At 39.7% G+C, this 19,586-nt stretch overlaps 1 protein-coding gene across 2 annotated transcripts; it reads left to right on the forward strand.

The window, feature by feature from the left end:
* The first annotated feature begins 90 nt into the window (after positions 1 to 90).
* On the forward strand, positions 91 to 18,217 carry htr1fa (5-hydroxytryptamine (serotonin) receptor 1Fa). Of its 2 annotated transcripts, none has more exons than XM_068573069.1 (3): positions 91 to 203; positions 15,123 to 15,240; positions 15,689 to 18,217. In XM_068573069.1, exon 3 carries the CDS (start codon positions 15,690 to 15,692, stop codon positions 16,908 to 16,910), a length of 1,221 nt encoding a protein of 406 aa, XP_068429170.1. In that variant the 5' UTR covers positions 91 to 203; positions 15,123 to 15,240; position 15,689; the 3' UTR covers positions 16,911 to 18,217. The 2 variants fall into 2 exon arrangements, with proteins under 2 accessions (XP_068429170.1, XP_068429171.1); XM_068573070.1 differs by having other exon boundaries at positions 15,126 to 15,240.
* The last annotated feature ends 1,369 nt before the right edge of the window (positions 18,218 to 19,586 follow it).

The raw sequence follows: 19,586 nt of genomic DNA on the forward strand, positions 1-19,586 counted from the left end.
CCTCCTCATTGACGCACCTCCCAGAGCTCCCTGTCTATGGCCAAGCAGCGCGCTCCCGTCTGCGCGCGCTCCTCGCAGTCGACACATTACACGGGTGTCGGCGTGAACGTCGCTGAGCTGTGAATGGACATTAACAGGGAATGTAATGCTGCTCGCCAACTGCCTGGTTTCTTCAGTCATTTAATCTCTGCAACGAAAGCCGGGTAAGTTAATATTTTTGCAGGTCACACATTTTTTTTTTTTTGCCCGACGGGATGCCATGCAGTTTCTGAATTCAATGGACCGAAATTGGGAAGTAGTTTCGAGACATGTGATATTTTACACATCAGGTGTAATTGATCTGATTTGAATTGATATGACATAAACGTTGTCTCTGTACATTTAAGAATATGAACAGAGCACCCACTTTGCCTCCACCTGAGCATAACTATTTCAATGCATGCAATTAAATACAGACAGGCTGCATGATCCCAGACTTTAGTCAAATGCATCAATGCATCTGTATCTTTATAGAAAACGTATTAACGTGTCCAATCTGATCTCTGATTTTCTTGACTGTGCATGATATTCAGAGAGGAGAAATTAGACAATTAGATCTGATATGGCTGTTGGTTAGACTGATTTGCATAGACTGGCAATAGCCAGGATTTTTTTTTTACCAGACCTGGCTCACATGAGGGAGTAACGATTGGGAGATTCCTCTTCAGGAGGCTTGAACTGAAAGCAAAAGCTCTCCAGCACAGTGGCTGCATGTGTGTTTGTGTATGTCCAGTATATGGTGGATCTGCTAGATATGAACTTCGACTTTGACTTTATTAAAAGAAAGCAAACACAGGACCTGCTGGAATCCACCTGGGAATCTCTTTTGCTGCAATTAAATGTTTCTTTGCAGCAGGTCACTTGGGGAGCTCTCAGGGACTGACCGTGGAAGATCAAACCCCCAACGTTATAAGAAGTTTGATTAAGAAGGATGGTGTAATCAGATAAAACGACACATGGAGAGCAGGGCGGTCTTGCAAGGGTGTGCGTGTGTTGCAGCATTTCTGCAAGATACAGCCGGACTGGGTTGGTGTGATGAAAAAACAGTGAGGGAATCACAGGAGTGAGTGACTTGCAGGCTTTTTCCTCGCCCATTGCCAGGACAGATGGAATTGCAGGTCCGTGACAGGATGCAAACTGTTTTTATATAATAGTTGACAACACCACGCTTCCCCTGCACCATTAGAACAGTTACTTCGCAACAGAATGGACACACCATCCTGAATTGCACAATGATGTTGGATGTAATTATGGACATAGCGACCAGGAGACTGGGCTGGCCCTTCATTGTCCAAACTACAAATGTATCTACAATCAAGCCAACACCCTATTATTTAATGACTTTACATATTGAAGATGATACACCATGCTCGTTTTGGCCAAGGAGACACACTTACTTAATTACAGTGAGGAAGTTATCTTGGAATGAAAATAATGGACACTAGTGGTGGGTAGCTGAGGCATACCAAGGACACATTGTGACTCCTGGTGATGTAAGTCCATGAAGGAACAAAGATTTAGCTCATCCTGAGATGACAGTATTGGTTGCTGATACACATTCATCCACTATAATTAAGACGCATGTGGAGACAAGAGTAATTATGTACCGGTAACTATCACCAATGCACCTTGTTTGCCTTCCTCTTTTTTGTATTAAAGTTTCCTTGTATTCTTTCCTTGTTTGTGCTCCTACCTGCTTCTGCAAGAACCCTATTCCCATGAGAAGATTACAAAACCTTCATATCTGATAAACTGACAGTTTAGATGTCAGTCAATTTTAATCAAACAATATTAGTGGTCATTTTAGAAAGCACATTTTGCAAGCTTACATCTTATGGTACTCCTGCAGTAGTTTTACAGCTTTAAAGGTGTGAAGTTTCCAATTCAAAACATATCTATGTTTGAGGGATTGCCTCCACACAGCTCTCAACATGGCAATCGCTAAGCCAGGGGTAGGTAGCTAACAGCATTAGCAGTGTAAAGAAATGCAACAGCACAGACAGTGTTTACCTGGTCGGGAACCGGAGGGTTGGCGTCATGCTTCTGTGACATGCCGTGGGTCAAGCACAGAGACTCACATGAACTGTTTGCTGCGATATTAATGCTTTAAATTAAGAATTTAGCACCTTTAATGCTAATGAAAATAATAATACTATGAGAAAAGACAAAGGCGTCTCAGCACTGTATTTCAATATGAAATCACAATTTGTACATGATTGAACCCAAAAGTGAGAGAGGAAAAATGGGAATTTGAGAAGTTCTTCGGGGTGATATTTGTGAACTTCATACAGCATGTTATTTTTCAATAAATTCTCAAGGAAAAAGAAAGAGACGACAAAAAAAAAACTAGGCCTATACTGAAGCTCTTGTTAACTGTGTTGTGGCATTGTACTATGAATAATTCACAAACTTTGACCAGTGAATTATGACCTCTTACAGTCAGCTGGCAAACAAAATACCGTAGCGAGCCAATTTGAAAGTGTAGAGGAGAATGGTGCTTTAAAGATATTAAACAAGTGTTTCCCCTCTATTTATTTTGTGCAGGAGTGGTGCGCTTGGGTACATTTTCTTTTGTTTATAGCCTGGTGGATCTGAGTGGGGAACAGAAAGTTAATTGATCTGAAATAACACTAAAAGGTTTATAATACATGGAGTTTACATGCATAGCTGGGAGGCTACTTGGACAACCTATTAAGCTCCAGATTTTTAGTTAGACCCACAGTTTCTGTTTGTATACAACTGTGAGATTTTTGCACTACCGATTATATCCAAGAATGCAACCAAGCTCAAGACCAAGGTCTTATTCTCTTTGACTGGATGAGGGTTTGATTACTGGCGTTCACTCTTAAATTCAAATTTGTCCTTTACCGTGACAGAGCTGTCTTTACCTCATCACGTAATTTCATTAGGACAAAAGCAGTTTGTGTGGCTGAAATGCACTGATGGTCCTGTCACCTCAATTGAATTGATGAGACAAGGACTTTTTTTTTTTTTATCTTCCTTGCCTTGTGGAGCTTTTAAGTAAGCTCTTGGTGTCTGTGTGTCCCTGGCTAACAAAGCCCAGACAGATATCTGATATATGGCTTTTCACTGTCATGTCACAGAGGCGAGCGCCTCAATCAAACTCTGTCTGGGCACATCTTACCTTTTCATGTCAGACGATGAAAATAGAGGTCTCTTTTTCCCCAATGCTCGCACTGCTGATTGTGAAAGGAACTGCGTAAATGCTTCTCAGCTACCTTTAAAGGCCCAAGCCTTCAGGAATCAATGTTTAATTACTTGTCACCAATCCATGACAAACGAGAATTCAAATTAAAGGTTCTCATGCAAGTTAGTTGCCAGCAGTATGCTAATCCTAGTCAGCTCTCTTTGTGGATGATTGAAGATATTTGTCTTCAAAACCGAGACGCGCGAACATAGCGACACTAGGGATTCTTGTTTGTGTATCTGTGTGTTGGTGAGGCAGCACGCACAGCAACAGAATGAGGGACAGATGGAGACAGCACCTTTATGCCTGCTGTTTGCAGAAATTAATCCTGGGATTATACAGTAACTGACTTTGTAAAGGTGAACAACCACCTAACTTCGACCGACCTGGAGGGGCTACATCTAATAGAGTGGCTCCTGTCTGAGAGATGGTCTCTCCTCGTGGCCAGTAAAAAGGAATTTACTCCTAATGGAACAATACTAAAAGCCTAAAAGACCAAGTTGCGATGCCTAAAGGCTGAAATGTCCATTCGAGTTCACAAAACAATAATGTTGGATGGAATGACTAACATACTATTTGTCCACCAGCCATAGCAGTGGTGGGGCTAGATATACTAATTACTATATACTAAAGTTGTCTTGAGGGTGGAAAAGAGGGAAGACCATTTGGTTATTGCCATCCATCCATCCCTTCTATACTTGCTTATACAGTTTAGGACCACTGCATGTTGATCGACTTGCTAGCGCTTGCAGAAATGGCTGATGTTGTCTTTCTTGTTGGGAGCTCTCTCCAGTGCATCATTGGGATTTTTCTCTTAAAAGACAAGGACATCCATCCTTGAAATATGAATTAAAAGATCTTGTGACATTTAAGGTATAATAAGTATGGATTTGTCAGTTGCGGTTTGTAAACCAAACATTCAAAGCTGGCTCCTCCTCTCCGTCTCAGTGAAAGGGTTACGGTGCTACCCCAGATATCTACTTTTGTCGTGGAACAAATTTATGTCCGTGTGTTGGTGAGCCTTGTATGCTTGCTTTGTTTTTGCTTGTGATCTGGTTCGGCCTCTGCAGATCCAGATTATCAGGATTGTCTGTGTATCATATCCACAGACTATAAGATCAAGTCTTAATCCATTGATTTGCATGTCAAACATGTCAAAGATGCTGGAAAGAACAAACAGTGAAGTGTATGCCTTCCACATTTCTATCCAGGAATTGCTTTCCCATCTGTCATGTTTGGATATATTTATAAAAATAAATGTATCACCACAGCAACCAAACACAAAGCAGAAAGTGGCTTGTGGATGCACTTTTCTGTGGAATTTGAATAATAGACAGTGACCAACCAACATCACCATCCTTAAAGCTGCTATGGCAAAAAACGACATTTCTCAAAGTAGACTGTAAATCATTTATTCTGCCATCACATGATTTTACGTTAAAAAAAATAGTTTTAAAATAGGATCCACACAAAGAACTCATCTCACAGTATTTGGCATTATCACAAACTTGACATCTGTGAAAGCTGGTGGTTGAAACCCCCCCCCCCCCCCCCTTCTTTTGTATTCATTATTAAACACAACTCTGCATGTGCTCATTTCCCCCTCTCAGATCATAGCTGATGCTTGATGAAAAGGTAGCTTTTTCCTTCTTGGTGTGACTTTGATTACTTTTATGTTTGTGCTGATCTTTGAGCAAGCGGCGTCATTTCCAAGACCACAAAACATTGGACGCTTATAGCCTGAATGTGTGGGATAAGCCACAGATAAGCTAATATGTTTTGGTATTGCTTGATGAATTTGGGATCCAGACAGCACATATGGGCCAACAGGCTTGAATGCAAATTTCCCAGTGGCTCTCTGCAGTTTGGGTTATGAATGACTTCCAATTATTGACTTCCTCTGCTTGTAGTCCTATTCCAGCTTTCCGCTGGGGACTGGCACACACGTTATCAATTCACCAGTTCCTCATCGATCATGGAGGGAAAAAGCATTGAATTGATTCTGAGAGCTTTATAAATGAGAAGTACTTGATCTTATGTGAGGAAAGCAATGTGCCCAATTTTAGTGCCTAAACTGTGTACAAGTGTTTTAAAAAAAAAAAGGCAGCACTTGTCCATTACTCATCCCATGATGACTTGCAGTGACCTTAACAACTGATCCCAGATACTTTTAAAACTTTGTGTGTGGGAGGGTTGTAAATGCATGCAGGATAATGCGTGTAACACTGTTTGTGTGTGTGTATCTTGTGTACATGTAATTGTGTTAACTGTGCATTCTCTGTTTACCAAATCATTCTATTTCTACTAAATGATTTGCTGCATAACTATGAAAAAAAAGCACAAGTAGGGTGAATTAATTGAATTAGTTTTGAATGAATCGAACCTCAAATGACACACGTGTGCAGTACATCCTCAGAAGTCAACTCATTGGCTTCGGATCAAATCCTTTAATGCTCTGTGAGGTATGACTGTATAAATCTACTCGAAACCAGAATGTCACACAAAGACATTCCAAGGTGCTGCAGCCACTTCTTAATCAAGAAAGGAAAACTACTAACAGTTTGGTTTAAGTTAGTGGATAAACTAGACTTGATAGCATTAGATTTGGGAAGCATTTCTAGTGAATACATTTTAGCGAGCTTGCTGCCTCACATGACATCCTTAAAGGACTATAGGATATTTTATTTCTTACCACAAAGGGTTCAGTCGAACACAGTTGGGTTTGCAATAATCTTTTAATAACTGACTTAATGTTTGTCTTACCAGACTGATCTAATATCACTGCCACTAGTATCTTAGATTCAAATGTAATTTGTTAAAATTATGACTGTTGAGTGTGTATAGTATACTTTTGTTGTAAACTTTCCAAGTTCTGACAGTTTACCGAGGTTTCAAATATTGAAGCGCACAAGCAACTGTCATCAACACATAATGTTATTCACACAAACAACAGAGTGAGGTGAATAAATGAGAAAAGCTTTGCATGAGTCCTACATCTCCACATTATCGTTACCAAAACATTAGCTGATAAAATCCAGTGAAAACATCTTGCATGCTTCTGCTATCATGTTGTTTACTGGTAAACGCCTACAAAACCTATTACTCAGGCTGTTACCTGACACAATATCTCTTCTACTTTTAGCAATACAATATTTAAAGTTTTAAGTGCATGAAGACAAATCTGTTACTTGTCTTTTGTTTTTGTGAAAACTGCAGTCAATTGTCAATACACACTGCTAGTTTTCAACAATTATGGACACATATGTACATCATGAATCTGTGTGTGTGTGTGTGTTTGTGTGTGTGTGTGTGTGTGTGTGTGTGTGTGTAATGTAGCGTAGTGAATGTGCCCCCATGCCACACCATAGCTTTTTATTCATGTTCGGAGCATTTTTAAAGTATATTATCAGCCGCAAGTGGTGAGCTGCGTGAAGGCTAATAGACGTGCTAAAAAACGTTCGTTTTGAAAGCCCTTCATCTCAACACTTGATAACATAATTCAATTGGTAATTTGTAATATATTCAACCCCTGCAGCTATGTTACTCTCAAGCAAATCTAAATTATGAAGCTGCATGCTGCTGCACTCGAAGCCTTTTCTCTCACTTTGCAAGTTTTAATCACACGTCAGTTTCCAACAATTGAACGCACACAGCTCAAGTCAGCAGCATATTGGAAGAAAATTCAGTCATGTCGTTTACCTTTTCCGAGGGTTTTAGAATGTATTTTGGTGAACATGTTACTAATACGTGCTTTGAAGTGAAAATACCTGCACACCAAGTTCTCCTTATCCACCTTGAACGACCACACAGACTGTGCCAAGCAGCTGCTTGTTTTTCTTTTATCATCCAATTCCTATCCTGCATTAGTACATTTCCCAACATCACTTTAATTGAAACGTTTATTACCAGAACGAGAGTGTGCCAGAACAGTATAACCTTGATCTGCACCAAAGAACCGTAAGGAGACTTACTAAATATACGAGTCTGTTTCAGCAAACTCTGATGCAGTGCGGTCCGTGAACAGCAGCCATATTAATACAACAAAGTCATGCTGTTGATGCAATGCAGTTTATGCATTCAAGGACAACCTTGCTTCTAAGGCGTCAGATTTTGCAGCTAAACAGCAATCTTTTCAATCAAAGAAACAAAGTCCCACTCTCCTCTTTGTAGTCACTTGATGGTGTTTGATGTTGTTATGATGCAGAATAAGATGGCAGTACTGAGATAAAAGAGGACGTCCCATTAAAAGACAATTCAATTGCATTTCCACATGAATTATGTTTCTTTCGTACATTAACCTCCCATCAGTTTAGCCATTTGCTTGATTGCCTCCACCCAGTCATTTTACTCTAAGGCCCTCATTACGGGGAAACTTTTGTGGAAATATGTGAATATTGGCCGAGGATATTAGTCCCTGCTGGGAAGAGGAACTTTGCATGAGGTGTATTTCTTATCTTAGTATTTAGGTTTGTTATTTTTACATAATTCAAAGCACATTTTTAAATGGAGCAACATGATTGCTCCATTTAATGCATGTAATTATGTGACAGATCTTGTGTGAAGAATCCTCACACATGATTGAGTTAACATACATATTCATGTGATTGACAGTTGCTGTATAAACTCAGATCATTTTTATACTTTTGTTTATGAGCAATAATACAAGGTTCATACTAATATTTGGATTAATAAACTAACTTAAAGCTTCTTTAATGAGTATATTAACATGAAGTTGTTACCGTTAATTTACTATTGCAACTTGTATGAAAAGGTCAGGTGGTAGTCCCTTTACTGCTGTTAGATTTTGTGCTTTCTTACACTTGAAAGATTTTACAACACACATTCAAACTTAACATAATTGTACCTGTTAGTCAATTTAAAACCACGAAGTAAGTTTGAACACGAAGTAAGTTTGAACTGAGTTCGGTTCTCTTCTTGGTAATCAGTTTTTTTGGTTCTATTTATTCTGTTTTAATTGTAATATTAAATTCATGGGGGAAAAAATGTGACGATTCCTTGAGCTTCAAACTAAGGTTGAATTAATTAATTAATCAAATGACTGAGTCTTTGTTTCCCTCATTCTCTCTCTCTCTCTCTCTCACATGTCTGTCCAGTGATTTCTGTGATGCAGATGTGCGCAGTGTGGAATAAAATACCTTGACAGATGTTATTTTACCTCAAGATCTGATAAATTGAAACTTAACACTGTGTGACTTTCTACTATTCTACTATGCGTAAGCTACATGAATGACAGTTAAATTATTATAATACTATTTAGCAGACTACAGACTTCCTTTCTCGAGAAACCATGACCTTTATAATACAGATGTGACAGCGACATAAATCAATAGTGATACAGACAGGAGCATTTTTGACAAAACACAATTGCTTCCGTTTTTACATTCCAGGAAATGTGACAGAAAAGTGAAGGCTGACTGGTAAAGCACCAGATTTTCAAATCGGAGATGACACCTGTGTCCCACCTGTGGTTCCAGTCAGTCATATTTGGGAAATACATTGGTTTTGTTGCAATGCCAACATATCAGCCCAAACAACTTTATAGCTTACTGTACATGTGCTGCTGTTTATCATGCATTGATTGTTCTCAGTGTGAAGAAGCCATGCAATTAATTAAGAGAGGCAAACAATTCGGCTGCACATATTTTCTTAAGGAGTTTTCTAATTCTGCTTCTTCTCCAGAGGAATTTTAAATAATAAATCCTTGAACATGAGAAGTGACCCTAACAGCTCTAATGTTTGGGGATCAAGCCATTAGTAACATAACTATAACTACAATAAATACTCAATATCATGTGGATCTTTGACCCTGATTTGGTGAGAGATAACAATTTCTTGGCAGCTACTAAACAGATTGCTTTGAAGTAAATATCATAGATGCTATACTATTTACAGGCTGTTGATAGTTACACAACTAATTATATTGTTATTTTCAGGAAAAAATAGTATATAATGTCCACCATTTTATTTACCATATTTAATTCAGATGCGTGTCCTTTTGTGAAATGTCTGTGCCGTAAAATCTGTAAAGACTCACGTCATAGGAGAGGAGAGAGGATGTATGTTTTTGAGAGAAATCATAATTAGTTTTAATTATGTGATGAATGTGAACCTATCTGTATCACACTAGCCTCTTCTGGGTTCACTCCAAGCTGCATACTTTCTGGTAATATTTATATTTCTGCTTCAACACAGGATGCTGTAAGAAACCTGTCCTGGGTTGGCTACAATTAAAAAGATGCCAAATCATACTGTTCCATGCTGTATGCATAAGCAGAGTAAAGTCATTATAAATATACCAATACATCTTTTAATTCCAACTATTGATATATCAAAGTATGTGTTCATTCAAATATATCATTGTTGAATTGGAGTTTATCCTCAATTCATTATAGAAACTTATATTTTTAAGTATATTTTCCTTTCAACATTGAATTGGAAAACTCACAACAACTAGCAGTTAGAGCAGGTGCTAAGTCCTTACAAAATTGAAATGAAATAGCCTGAAATAGGTTTGAAATAGACCCCGCAGGTCTCCATTATAGGTGGGTTGCAGCCGAAGTCTCTCTACGAGGAGGCACTGATGACACGCAGCAGCCCGGCGCCTTGAATGAGGTCACACAGAGTTGATTCATGGCGGGACTGACCACTACAAACACACACAACACTGCACTAGCAATGTAGAAGCTCAGCGACATAGAGAGTCAGTAATACTTGACCATTATACAGTATATATTGCTGTTTCCGACAAAGTCAAACATGCGAAAGAAATACTTTCGGGGCTTTAATCAAGGTAAATGGTTTCATGGCAGTGGGCTTTGCAATTAAAGAGCGCAGATCAAACATACCAGCAGCTGTGCTGACTTCAAAGAGACTCAATTGGCTGAAAGGGAATGGCCTTTAAAAAACAGTTGATGACAGACACCAGTAACAATTAGCCATTGATTTTAAACTCAGTACACAGACGGGTTTTTGCACGCATTGCTAGTCGAACTAAACCTGTTTTGTTGATGTGGCTTCATAGACGTGCGCTGGTTGTAGATGTTCTCTAATTCACTGCTCACTCGAAAAAGGCCTTAGCGGATTATTTATCCTATAATTGCAGAAAATATCTAATCAGAATGTTTTCTTTCACATTATCTAATTGCTGTGGGCATAGCACATGCTGAGGTCTGTGTGCCTGCCTCACAATGATAAGCTGTTATTGGGGAAGTTACTTTGTAAAGGTATTAGTATGAAGATTGAAAGAGATTCCTGTCTTCATACTTTTCAGTGTGATTCACTGCTCATTGTGGTACTCAGTAGCGTAGTGATTGAAGCACAAGACAAGGCTCAATTCTGCCATCGTGTTTTGCGTCGACGTGGAAGTGCTTTGACAGCGTGTTTCAACTTCAAAGGAGAAATTCATGTGACATACACTGAAAATATTAATTAACAACACATCTCCACTTCACAGCAGTCAAGCTCCTCCGTGCATGTAATTTGTATTGTCTCTCCCTCTATACATGAAAACCCATAATGTGACAGCAGCAAAGCACTGCGACAAGACTGCACAGTACACAAGCTGTATTATACGTCACCAGTCTCCCAGATAGCCATAATGCAGGCCTGTCGATCATTCATGTTGTAGTGGTTTGTTTTAATGGCTGCTTTGTGCACTATGTGGCTTTAAATGAGAACTTTCACGCTAATGTCAATGTTTATCAGCATCAGCTCACAAGTACACCATAGTGAAGTTCAAGTGCGTTACATTCCAGGGAGCTTCCATCTTAAAAGGTCATTCATGTCTGAGACTGAGTGGTGGTGCAGAACAGATGTACAAACCCACAGACGTTAGACAACAAGAACCAATAGATCCTTTCCCTCCCTTCCCTACGAATGTGACCTGTGACCTCACGTCTAGTTTGGCCAATCATGGTCCAATATGTAACCTCCAGTGCACATACACTGATGATGCTTATTATTTTAGAAATCTTTACAGTTAAATGCCATACATTTTACACACGGCACAACACAAAATGCAATGGATCCGTTTAAACCAGGATTTGATTTGATGCGATGATGTGCGTTAAAACTATATCATTGACGATATCACTGAACGCGACGGTAAATAGATGGATATAAAAACATTCCCATGTGCACCGTACATGTCATTAATAGCAATTCACACAACACAGGCAATAACACAGGCAACACAATCCTCTTTATGGGACCTTTGTTATCATCTCCATCAGTATATACTGTGCACAACATTACAAGACATGTAGTTGAGTATGATGAAAACAAAAATAAAATATGCACCACCTCTGTCCCCTCAGGATCTGGTGAGCACCTTAACCAGTTCCATTAAATTCAACGACTTCTATCTCCATGAGCTATCAGCTTGTGGAGTGAAACACCAGCTGTGACATGCATGGGGGGATCCACTCAGGCTTAAAACGAGAACACAGTTCAATGAGTGAGAACAGTGACTGCATGCTGCAAAGTGGACATGGCAGCAGTTTGGCCCATTCAGGGTAATTGGAATGAAGGACATCGACCCTTTTGTGCACGATTAGGGAAAACGCCGTTTATTGTCTTTCAGTCACTTGTCGTTATAATCCCAAATAGTGGTCACTGTTGTTGTTTTTTTCATCTTTACCTTCACTGATGTATGACATTTCTTTCCACTTTCATTTGAAAATAAAAAAAATGTATTTAATCTTGCGAAAGGGATCTCCCAATAGTAATACTTCTTGCCAACTTCATCATCTAGCAGATAAAGCAGATGAAAAAAGATGAAGAGACAGACCAGCAAATGAATGAGAGCTGTTGTGCCGTCTTGTGGTGCTGCAGTTAGTCATCTATTTGCATCTCTCCAGAGCTGTCAGTCAGCTTTTCACAACTCTCCTCCTTCACAACAACACTTGGCAGCTCGATGTCCTGCCTGGGCCAAACTGTGTGTTTCAGAGATTGTCCTCCTCGTGACGAATGCAGCTTCCCTGTTCAATGTCAGAGGGTTGACATTCGTTTTGGGGACTACAAACCTTTTGCAATTAGAGTGGAGATGGTTTTTGTGTGCGTGTGCAGTGAGTTTGTATCTGTGTTTGTTCACGGGATGTCTTCAGGGTGCTGAGCTGGTGTGTTTGAGCTGGGAGTGAGAGAAACTGAGAATGGATTAAACTAATCTCGATATCTTCATCTCTGAATGTGGAAGGAATATTTGCAACATGCTTCTGCTTTGTCAGCCTCCTTGTTATCTGCACAACCTGTGAATCTGTGACTTGCAGAATGCAGAAGCGTCATCAGATTATATCTGTCGCTTGGTATCACGGCTACATAATAAACAACTTTTTTTTTTTGAAGGATTCGTAAACATGCAAACAGTTATTTGATAAATCTGGCTGATATCGCAGATCACGGAGCTTAAAGTTACTGAACAGTATCAGGGTGTGCTGGTTTTTATCTCTTAATGGAGAAATTAATAGAGAAAATAATGTACTGTAGCAACTCCAGAAAACCAAACATGTGAAAGTTACTCTATAATTATAATACAATGTGGCCATCAGTCAGTGCATTAAGCTGTTTTCCCTTTTTTGCTGAATTCAAGCAAGGCCACTGGGTTTTGTTCCGAATGAAGCAGAGAGCAGCCTCACTCGGGCTCACTGGAGCTTATCTTCAGATGGCCTTGAACAGAAAGCCTGTGTTTTTAACAAAAGCAGATGATTTTCATTGTGCGCGTAATGACAGGCTGACACTGTTAATGCATGCTGTCAATCATCGCACATGCTCAGACACACGCTCTTAAGAACACGCCCACTTCACCCATACTGTATATCTAAATATATGTTTGTGCACAAACTATTTTCAGATCTACAGCTGAGAACATATCAGCGCAGGGGCAGAGTGCAGCAGTAATTATCATCTACCTGAGCAAAGTAGGCTGTTTTCTTCCAAATTCTTTCAAGGGCAAATGGGAAGGACAGTATAATTGCATCATGACAGAGAAGAGGACAATTTTCTTTTCTTTAAAGACTCAAATCACAGATATAAAGAAGCTGATATGCCACAGCCAAGCAATGTGCTTTAGAATAGCTGTGAAACTATCTGCATTTTTTATTTACTTTGCAGCCGTAATGAACTGTGACTGACTTTTCACAGCAAAGAGCTTTTTTAAAGACATTTTCTTCCTGACCCTGAACATCTTTTTGAAAACATTTGCTAACAAGCCAGAGCTTCTATAGCTATAACTATAGCTCTGGCACTGTTAAGGGTGAGCTGGAGAAGCAAACAAACTGTGTGTGCAGGAGCAATACTAATTAAACATAATTTATGGATAAAGAAATCAAACTTATAAACACGGTGCTATCTGGCTCTTTCATAATCTAAAGGTTAATTGTGTCTGTATGCTTTATAATCTCAACTGAGCCATCACAGAGTGATATGAGGTATTCTTGTTTCTGAAAATATTGGAAGTGTCTGTATGTTACGAGTTACTTTTGAACTGCAATGATTATACTTGTGTCCTCATATTGTATTGTATTGTATATATTGTTGTTTTATTTGTGCTTGTTGCTATACGGACTCATGAGTCTGAAATAAAACAAATATATAATTGAGCTTTTTATGCAATAAAACCACCACACTAAGCAAAGAGCACCAATGTGACTCAATGTGTGTGGCTGGATGGCAGTGCCCACACCTTGAATACAGTCGTGAAATAATACCCATCATATGCCTCTGCACTGCCACAGCACTTTCCTTCACATTCAATATTTAAATGATGCCACAATTTTACCTGCATCTGATGCTACTTCATACCTTTTGAAAAGGGGTGATATATTGTACAAGTATGGTGTATCTATAATGGTCCAACAATATATCTTTAGCTCTTTCAAAAACCTTTTTACCAAGAAAGAGCTTTGAAAGTTTTCATGCTGAATTATAGTAGCTGGCACTTTGCCACCTGCTCAGGTTAAGTGAACTGAAATCTCTTATCTCATTCCCTTGTCATGAACCTTTGCCACACCGCTCACCCACCCTCCCCCTGGTGGACCCACTCTGGGAATCGAACCGTCTCCGCAGAGAACTGGGAGTCGGAGTTCGGCTGCCTTTGCTCCACCGCCACACAAAGTAAAAGTACTGTACCACTTGTTGTTTCTATAGCAACAGTTCCCACTCATGTCTTCGGGATACCGTGCAATGCAGAGAAGGAGCGCTGCAACGACAGTCATACCTGAGGATAATGATTTAATCATAGTGGCTGTTGGTAAATTAACGGTCAACAAATATATACATATAATTATAATTACAGAGACAGATATGTTTGGATTGAAACAGGCAACACGGCATATTTCTGTCTGATGTTGTATGCCTTTATTTGTCAGTACGATAATTCCAAGAAAAGTTGAATCTTTTTGAATTTGAAAGGCCCCCGAAACAACTTTAATTGTTATAGTTATGTATCTGACTACTCTGTTGTCTTTAATTATCTTTTTGTATCTGTTGTCTTTAATGTCTTCTTTATATTTATCTTGTTTATTGCATATAATATATGTACGATGAGAGATATGTGAAACCGGGCAAAAATTCCATGGGTGTGTACACACACATGGCCAATAAAGCTAAAGCTGATTCTGATGAAACTCAGGATGATCATATTAATAAGAAAGCTCTGCAGTAGTAGTCACATTGGTGAATACTCAACAGAGACCCAATGATCCGGAAAAGCTGTTCTCAATTCAAACAAACATGCACAAATTAGTTTCTAAGAACCCATTCACTGCCTCTGCTGTGTAGGTGTGTACGAGTCCTTGGCTGTTTCTTTACTTTGTCGTTGTACCGTCTTCAAAAGCTCTCTTTTGTTCCCTCTCTCTAGCAGGTGTGGATGAGTGACAGAGGTGATGTGATGGCAGAGCCAGCAGGCAGGACAGAAGCGAGCAGACGGTCTGCTGCACACTGAACCAACTGGATGCAACACGTTAGAGCCGAGACAGGTAGAAGGGGATTGCCGGATTTTTATTTTTAGGGTTTTGTAAAAACTTAAAAGAAAAGGAGAAAATGTGAAAGCATTTATACATCCATTTAACATTCAAGACCGTGGACACAGTCTTCAAAGAGCATTATCTTTCAAGCACATTTTGAATAAAAAACTTTCATTTGTTTATTCACCTCAGCATGTTTTAGTGCATGACTGTATGATGTAGGAATAACAGAACAAATCTTGCAATCATTTTAATGCGCCAGAATGCTGACTGACTGATTAAATTCCATTTTGGATTCTGAATAGTGAGATGACCAACACAATGATAGGCACAGCAGTCCAAAAAAAAAAAAGAATGGACTCAAAATGAGTTGTCTGAAAAGACATTCTGAAAAGAATTTAAAATGTTCCTAATCTCCTGTTATGTCTAATGCACAACTCCCTGTCCATTGTGCTTGCAGAATGGATTTCCCCAATTGCACTGAAGGGGTATTTGCCACAAACTGCAGTGGTAATGACTCACTGGAGACCACTAAACTCCCTCCCAGTAAGATCCTGCTTTCAATGACCCTGTCTGTACTGGCTATCCTGACTACATTCTTCAACTGCCTGGTGATCACGGCTATCGCGGTCACGCGCAAGTTGCATCACCCAGCCAACTACCTCATCTGCTCATTAGCAGTGACTGACCTGCTGGTGGCTGTGCTGGTCATGCCCTTCAGTATTATGTACATCCAGAAAGAGACCTGGCTCATGGGCCAGGTGGTCTGTACCATCTGGTTGAGTGTGGACATCACCTGTTGTACATGCTCCATCCTGCACCTTGCTGCAATCGCCATCGACCGCTACAGAGCCATAACTGATGCAGTGGAGTACTCTCGCAAACGCACAGGGGCCAGGGCTGGGGCGATGGTGGCAGTGGTGTGGCTCTTGTCCATCCTCATCTCACTTCCCCCTCTAATCTGGCGACACTTTAGTGGGGATTCAGAGCAGGAAGACCAGTGCATCATGATGCATCATCACATGGCCTTCACGCTGTACTCCACCCTGGGAGCGTTCTACATCCCCCTTATGCTCATCCTCATCCTCTACTACAAAATCTACCGGGCTGCTCAGACCCTGTATATGCGCAGGGAAGCCAGTCGGGCCAGCCGTCACTCATGTATGACCAATGGGAGCATGATCCCGTCATCCTACCCTGCTGGAGAAGGTGCCGACGATGGTGAACCTCAAAGTCCGCCGCCCATAAGTCCACAAGAAAAGTCTTTCTCTGAACCTTCAACTGAGGAACCTCCACGTGAACGGGTGCGTGTATCTGCAAAGGCTTTCAAGTGCAAGCCGCGCCGGAACGAGTCACGCAGTGAGTCACGCAGTGAGTCACGTACCGAGTCACGTAGGAGTCAGTTTTACCAGGGACCACGGATCTCGGGCTCACGGGAGCGCAAAGCAGCATCAACGTTGGGGTTAATAATAGGGGCCTTTGTCATCTGTTGGTTGCCATTTTTTGTCAAGGAAGTGATTGTGAACACCTGCGGTTCTTGCAGTACTTCGATGGAGATGGCTGACTTTCTGACGTGGTTGGGGTACCTCAACTCGCTAATCAACCCCCTCATCTACACCATCTTTAATGAAGACTTCAAAAAAGCCTTCCAGAAACTCGTTAGGTGCAGTCATTACCTCTGATGATCCAATTACGCACTATCGTACCCATACACCACGTACATACATGTGCACATGTACCCAGGAGGGGACAAACGAAAGGCATTGACTGAATGCTGACTCAATGTGCCTGAGAGACAATAATGCTCAACAACCATTTTCAGATGCTCCACCGGGTACTCCAACAGCCTCAATATTACCAGCAGAGCAATGAGCTTTGCAGCCAGGTTAATTGAATACATATATTGAAGTCCAAGTCCTGCTATTAATATAACTGATATTCCCTTGATGTTAATTGGTGTGTTTGAAACGACACTGACATGTTCATTAAAAAAAAAAAATTGGCCGTTGGTGACCTTTTTGTGGCCTGGGTTCTGAACATGATTAATCAGCCCCATTAAAGGGCCTTGAAATAAATAGCTGACCATTACGGCTTTTCCATCTAACGACTTCCATTCTATCTCATCAGAGTTGCGGGCTAACGTGTAAAATACCACAGCATACCAAGTTGTGATTTCCTTTGGCCATGGCGTCGTAGTGGGTGTCTTTTATCTGAATGACTGCCACAGTGATTGTTAACAGAAATTGTTTTTGAATGTCAAATGTGTTCTGCAAAACCCTCCAACAAATATGAATTATATATTTGTAGATTGTTGAAGCTTTCTGTCAGGTAATGGCAATGATACTGGCCTAATCCATTTGACAATCCGAAAGCGCAACGCTATTGACTGCCTTTCATAAATTTCACAGTGCTGAACTTACCATGTTTTAAATGTTTAGGATTAACAGCTACGAACGACTTTGATGTTAATAAAATGTTTTATGATCTAGGATGAAATCATACCATTCATAATACATTCTGAATCATAAAAGAAGAAATACTTGGGGACCAATATAAAAATGGAGCCTGTTTCAACGTTCAGTACAAAAGGTTAACTTTTGGAGAGGGCTTAAGGTATTGGGATTACATGTTCTATAAAACACTACGACTGTAATTTATGTTTTACACAACCTTTATGCTTCTTTAATTTCTTTCTTTGGGTATTTATTCACCCCTTCTGACTCCCACACAAAAAGCCATCATTAGGTCAATGAATTTGAGAACCACCAGCGCAGAAATCCTCATTACATGAATCCCACTCAAGTACTTGGAATAGAACTACTATTTCTTTACTGCCTCCAAGAGGGTACACGATATGGAAACATTGTGGATGAGTCATGCGTGAGGGTGTACTGTATGCCAGAGAGATAAAGTGTGTCATACATGCACATACTGTACATCTGACAGTATGTATTTGTGTACTGTTTCTGTAATTCAATAATCAATAATAAACAGCCCACATATGAGTGAGTTACTGATCATTTTCTGAGTGAAGATCTGAATATGTGAGTACTATGAGTACAGTTTGTGTATGGAGAGAATGATAGCAGGAATAACATGAACGACAAGTCACTGATAAACTTTATGCACAAATGAATGTTGATAGGATATACTGCAACCCCACATTTTAGTCTGCCGACTGTTACAGTTGGATACGTTTTCTATATTCTAATATGATGGTGCCCCCTTGTGGCTGTAAGAGAAACTCACTGTCTTCAACAGCTTTAAACTATGGCTTCGACACTGAGATTCATGAATCTGGAAATATTGAATTTTTTTAATTGGCCTCATCATTCAAACAATAAGTAATACGTAAGCCATAAGTAATACAATAAAAACAAAATCTGCATCCATGTGTCACATTGGCTATGTTTCATGGGAAATATAGGTTTGCTTATTCCAAAAATAAACTTGACATATTCTAAAAGAACATAAAATCCGAAAAGAAATGCCTACATTTACTTTCGTCGGCTTACCCAGCACTTCAATCAAAGCCTCTTCTTTTACCCGTTTTATCAACTTTGTGACAAATCATGTTGTCTATTATGAAATTGAGTGAAGAAAGGGATCCCTCTTTCATCAAGGCACCACATTCAGGAAAAGCTTACAACAGTGGGCGTCACTAACAACAAGGAGCTTCCTTTTCTTGTTTATTTCAGAGTTACTTGCAACATCAGATATAAGGCACAAGTCCAAGTGTTCTCTCTTTCTGCTACGTGCAGGGAAGAGAATACCTCTTGCTAAATCAGCCCGGACTTAAAATAAGTGGTTAATGCATCCAATGGTAAAATGTTATTGCCCCAAATGCCTCTTCACCAACAATAACATTACGTTTACTGTTGGCGAGGAGGCTTTTTGGGGCAATGTTCTTTTCTGATGTTATGTTACTGGTAATATTTTAATTTACATAAATTTAAGAGACATTTGTCACAAAATGGCTCATTAGAGTCAACAATATGCAAAACTAAACTTTCATCTCCTCTAAATAGTTGGTCAACATTTTTAGCAATTTTGTAATAGTCCAAAATGCCTAAATTCGACTGGAAATACTTTCCTTAATACAATAATCAACATGACAATAGACCACTGGTCTGATCAGTGTAAGAGTACTTTCACAGACTGATGTTTTAGATGTTGACCATTTGTCAACCAATGAATACAATTTAACTCATGTTTGCACAATGGTCGAGTCTGAAACACTGTTTGTAATGCCATAACGGTCAGAATTTAATTTCCAGTTTTATATTTTCACTTAAAATGTTGATGTAAATCTGTCAATTGGCTCATTTGTCAAAACCTATGACTGTAATCAGTGTTTT

The sequence above is a fragment of the Clinocottus analis genome, unplaced genomic scaffold (genome assembly GCF_023055335.1).
Source record: "Clinocottus analis isolate CAN_PGR_092001 unplaced genomic scaffold, fCliAna1.0.p SCAF_12, whole genome shotgun sequence".
In the NCBI taxonomy this organism is placed as follows: domain Eukaryota; kingdom Metazoa; phylum Chordata; class Actinopteri; order Perciformes; family Cottidae; genus Clinocottus; species Clinocottus analis.

Coding starts and splice junctions, on each gene's coding strand:
- htr1fa (XM_068573069.1), top strand. CDS start 15,690: ATGGATTTCCCCAATTGCACTGAAGGGGTATTTGCCACAAACTGCAGT.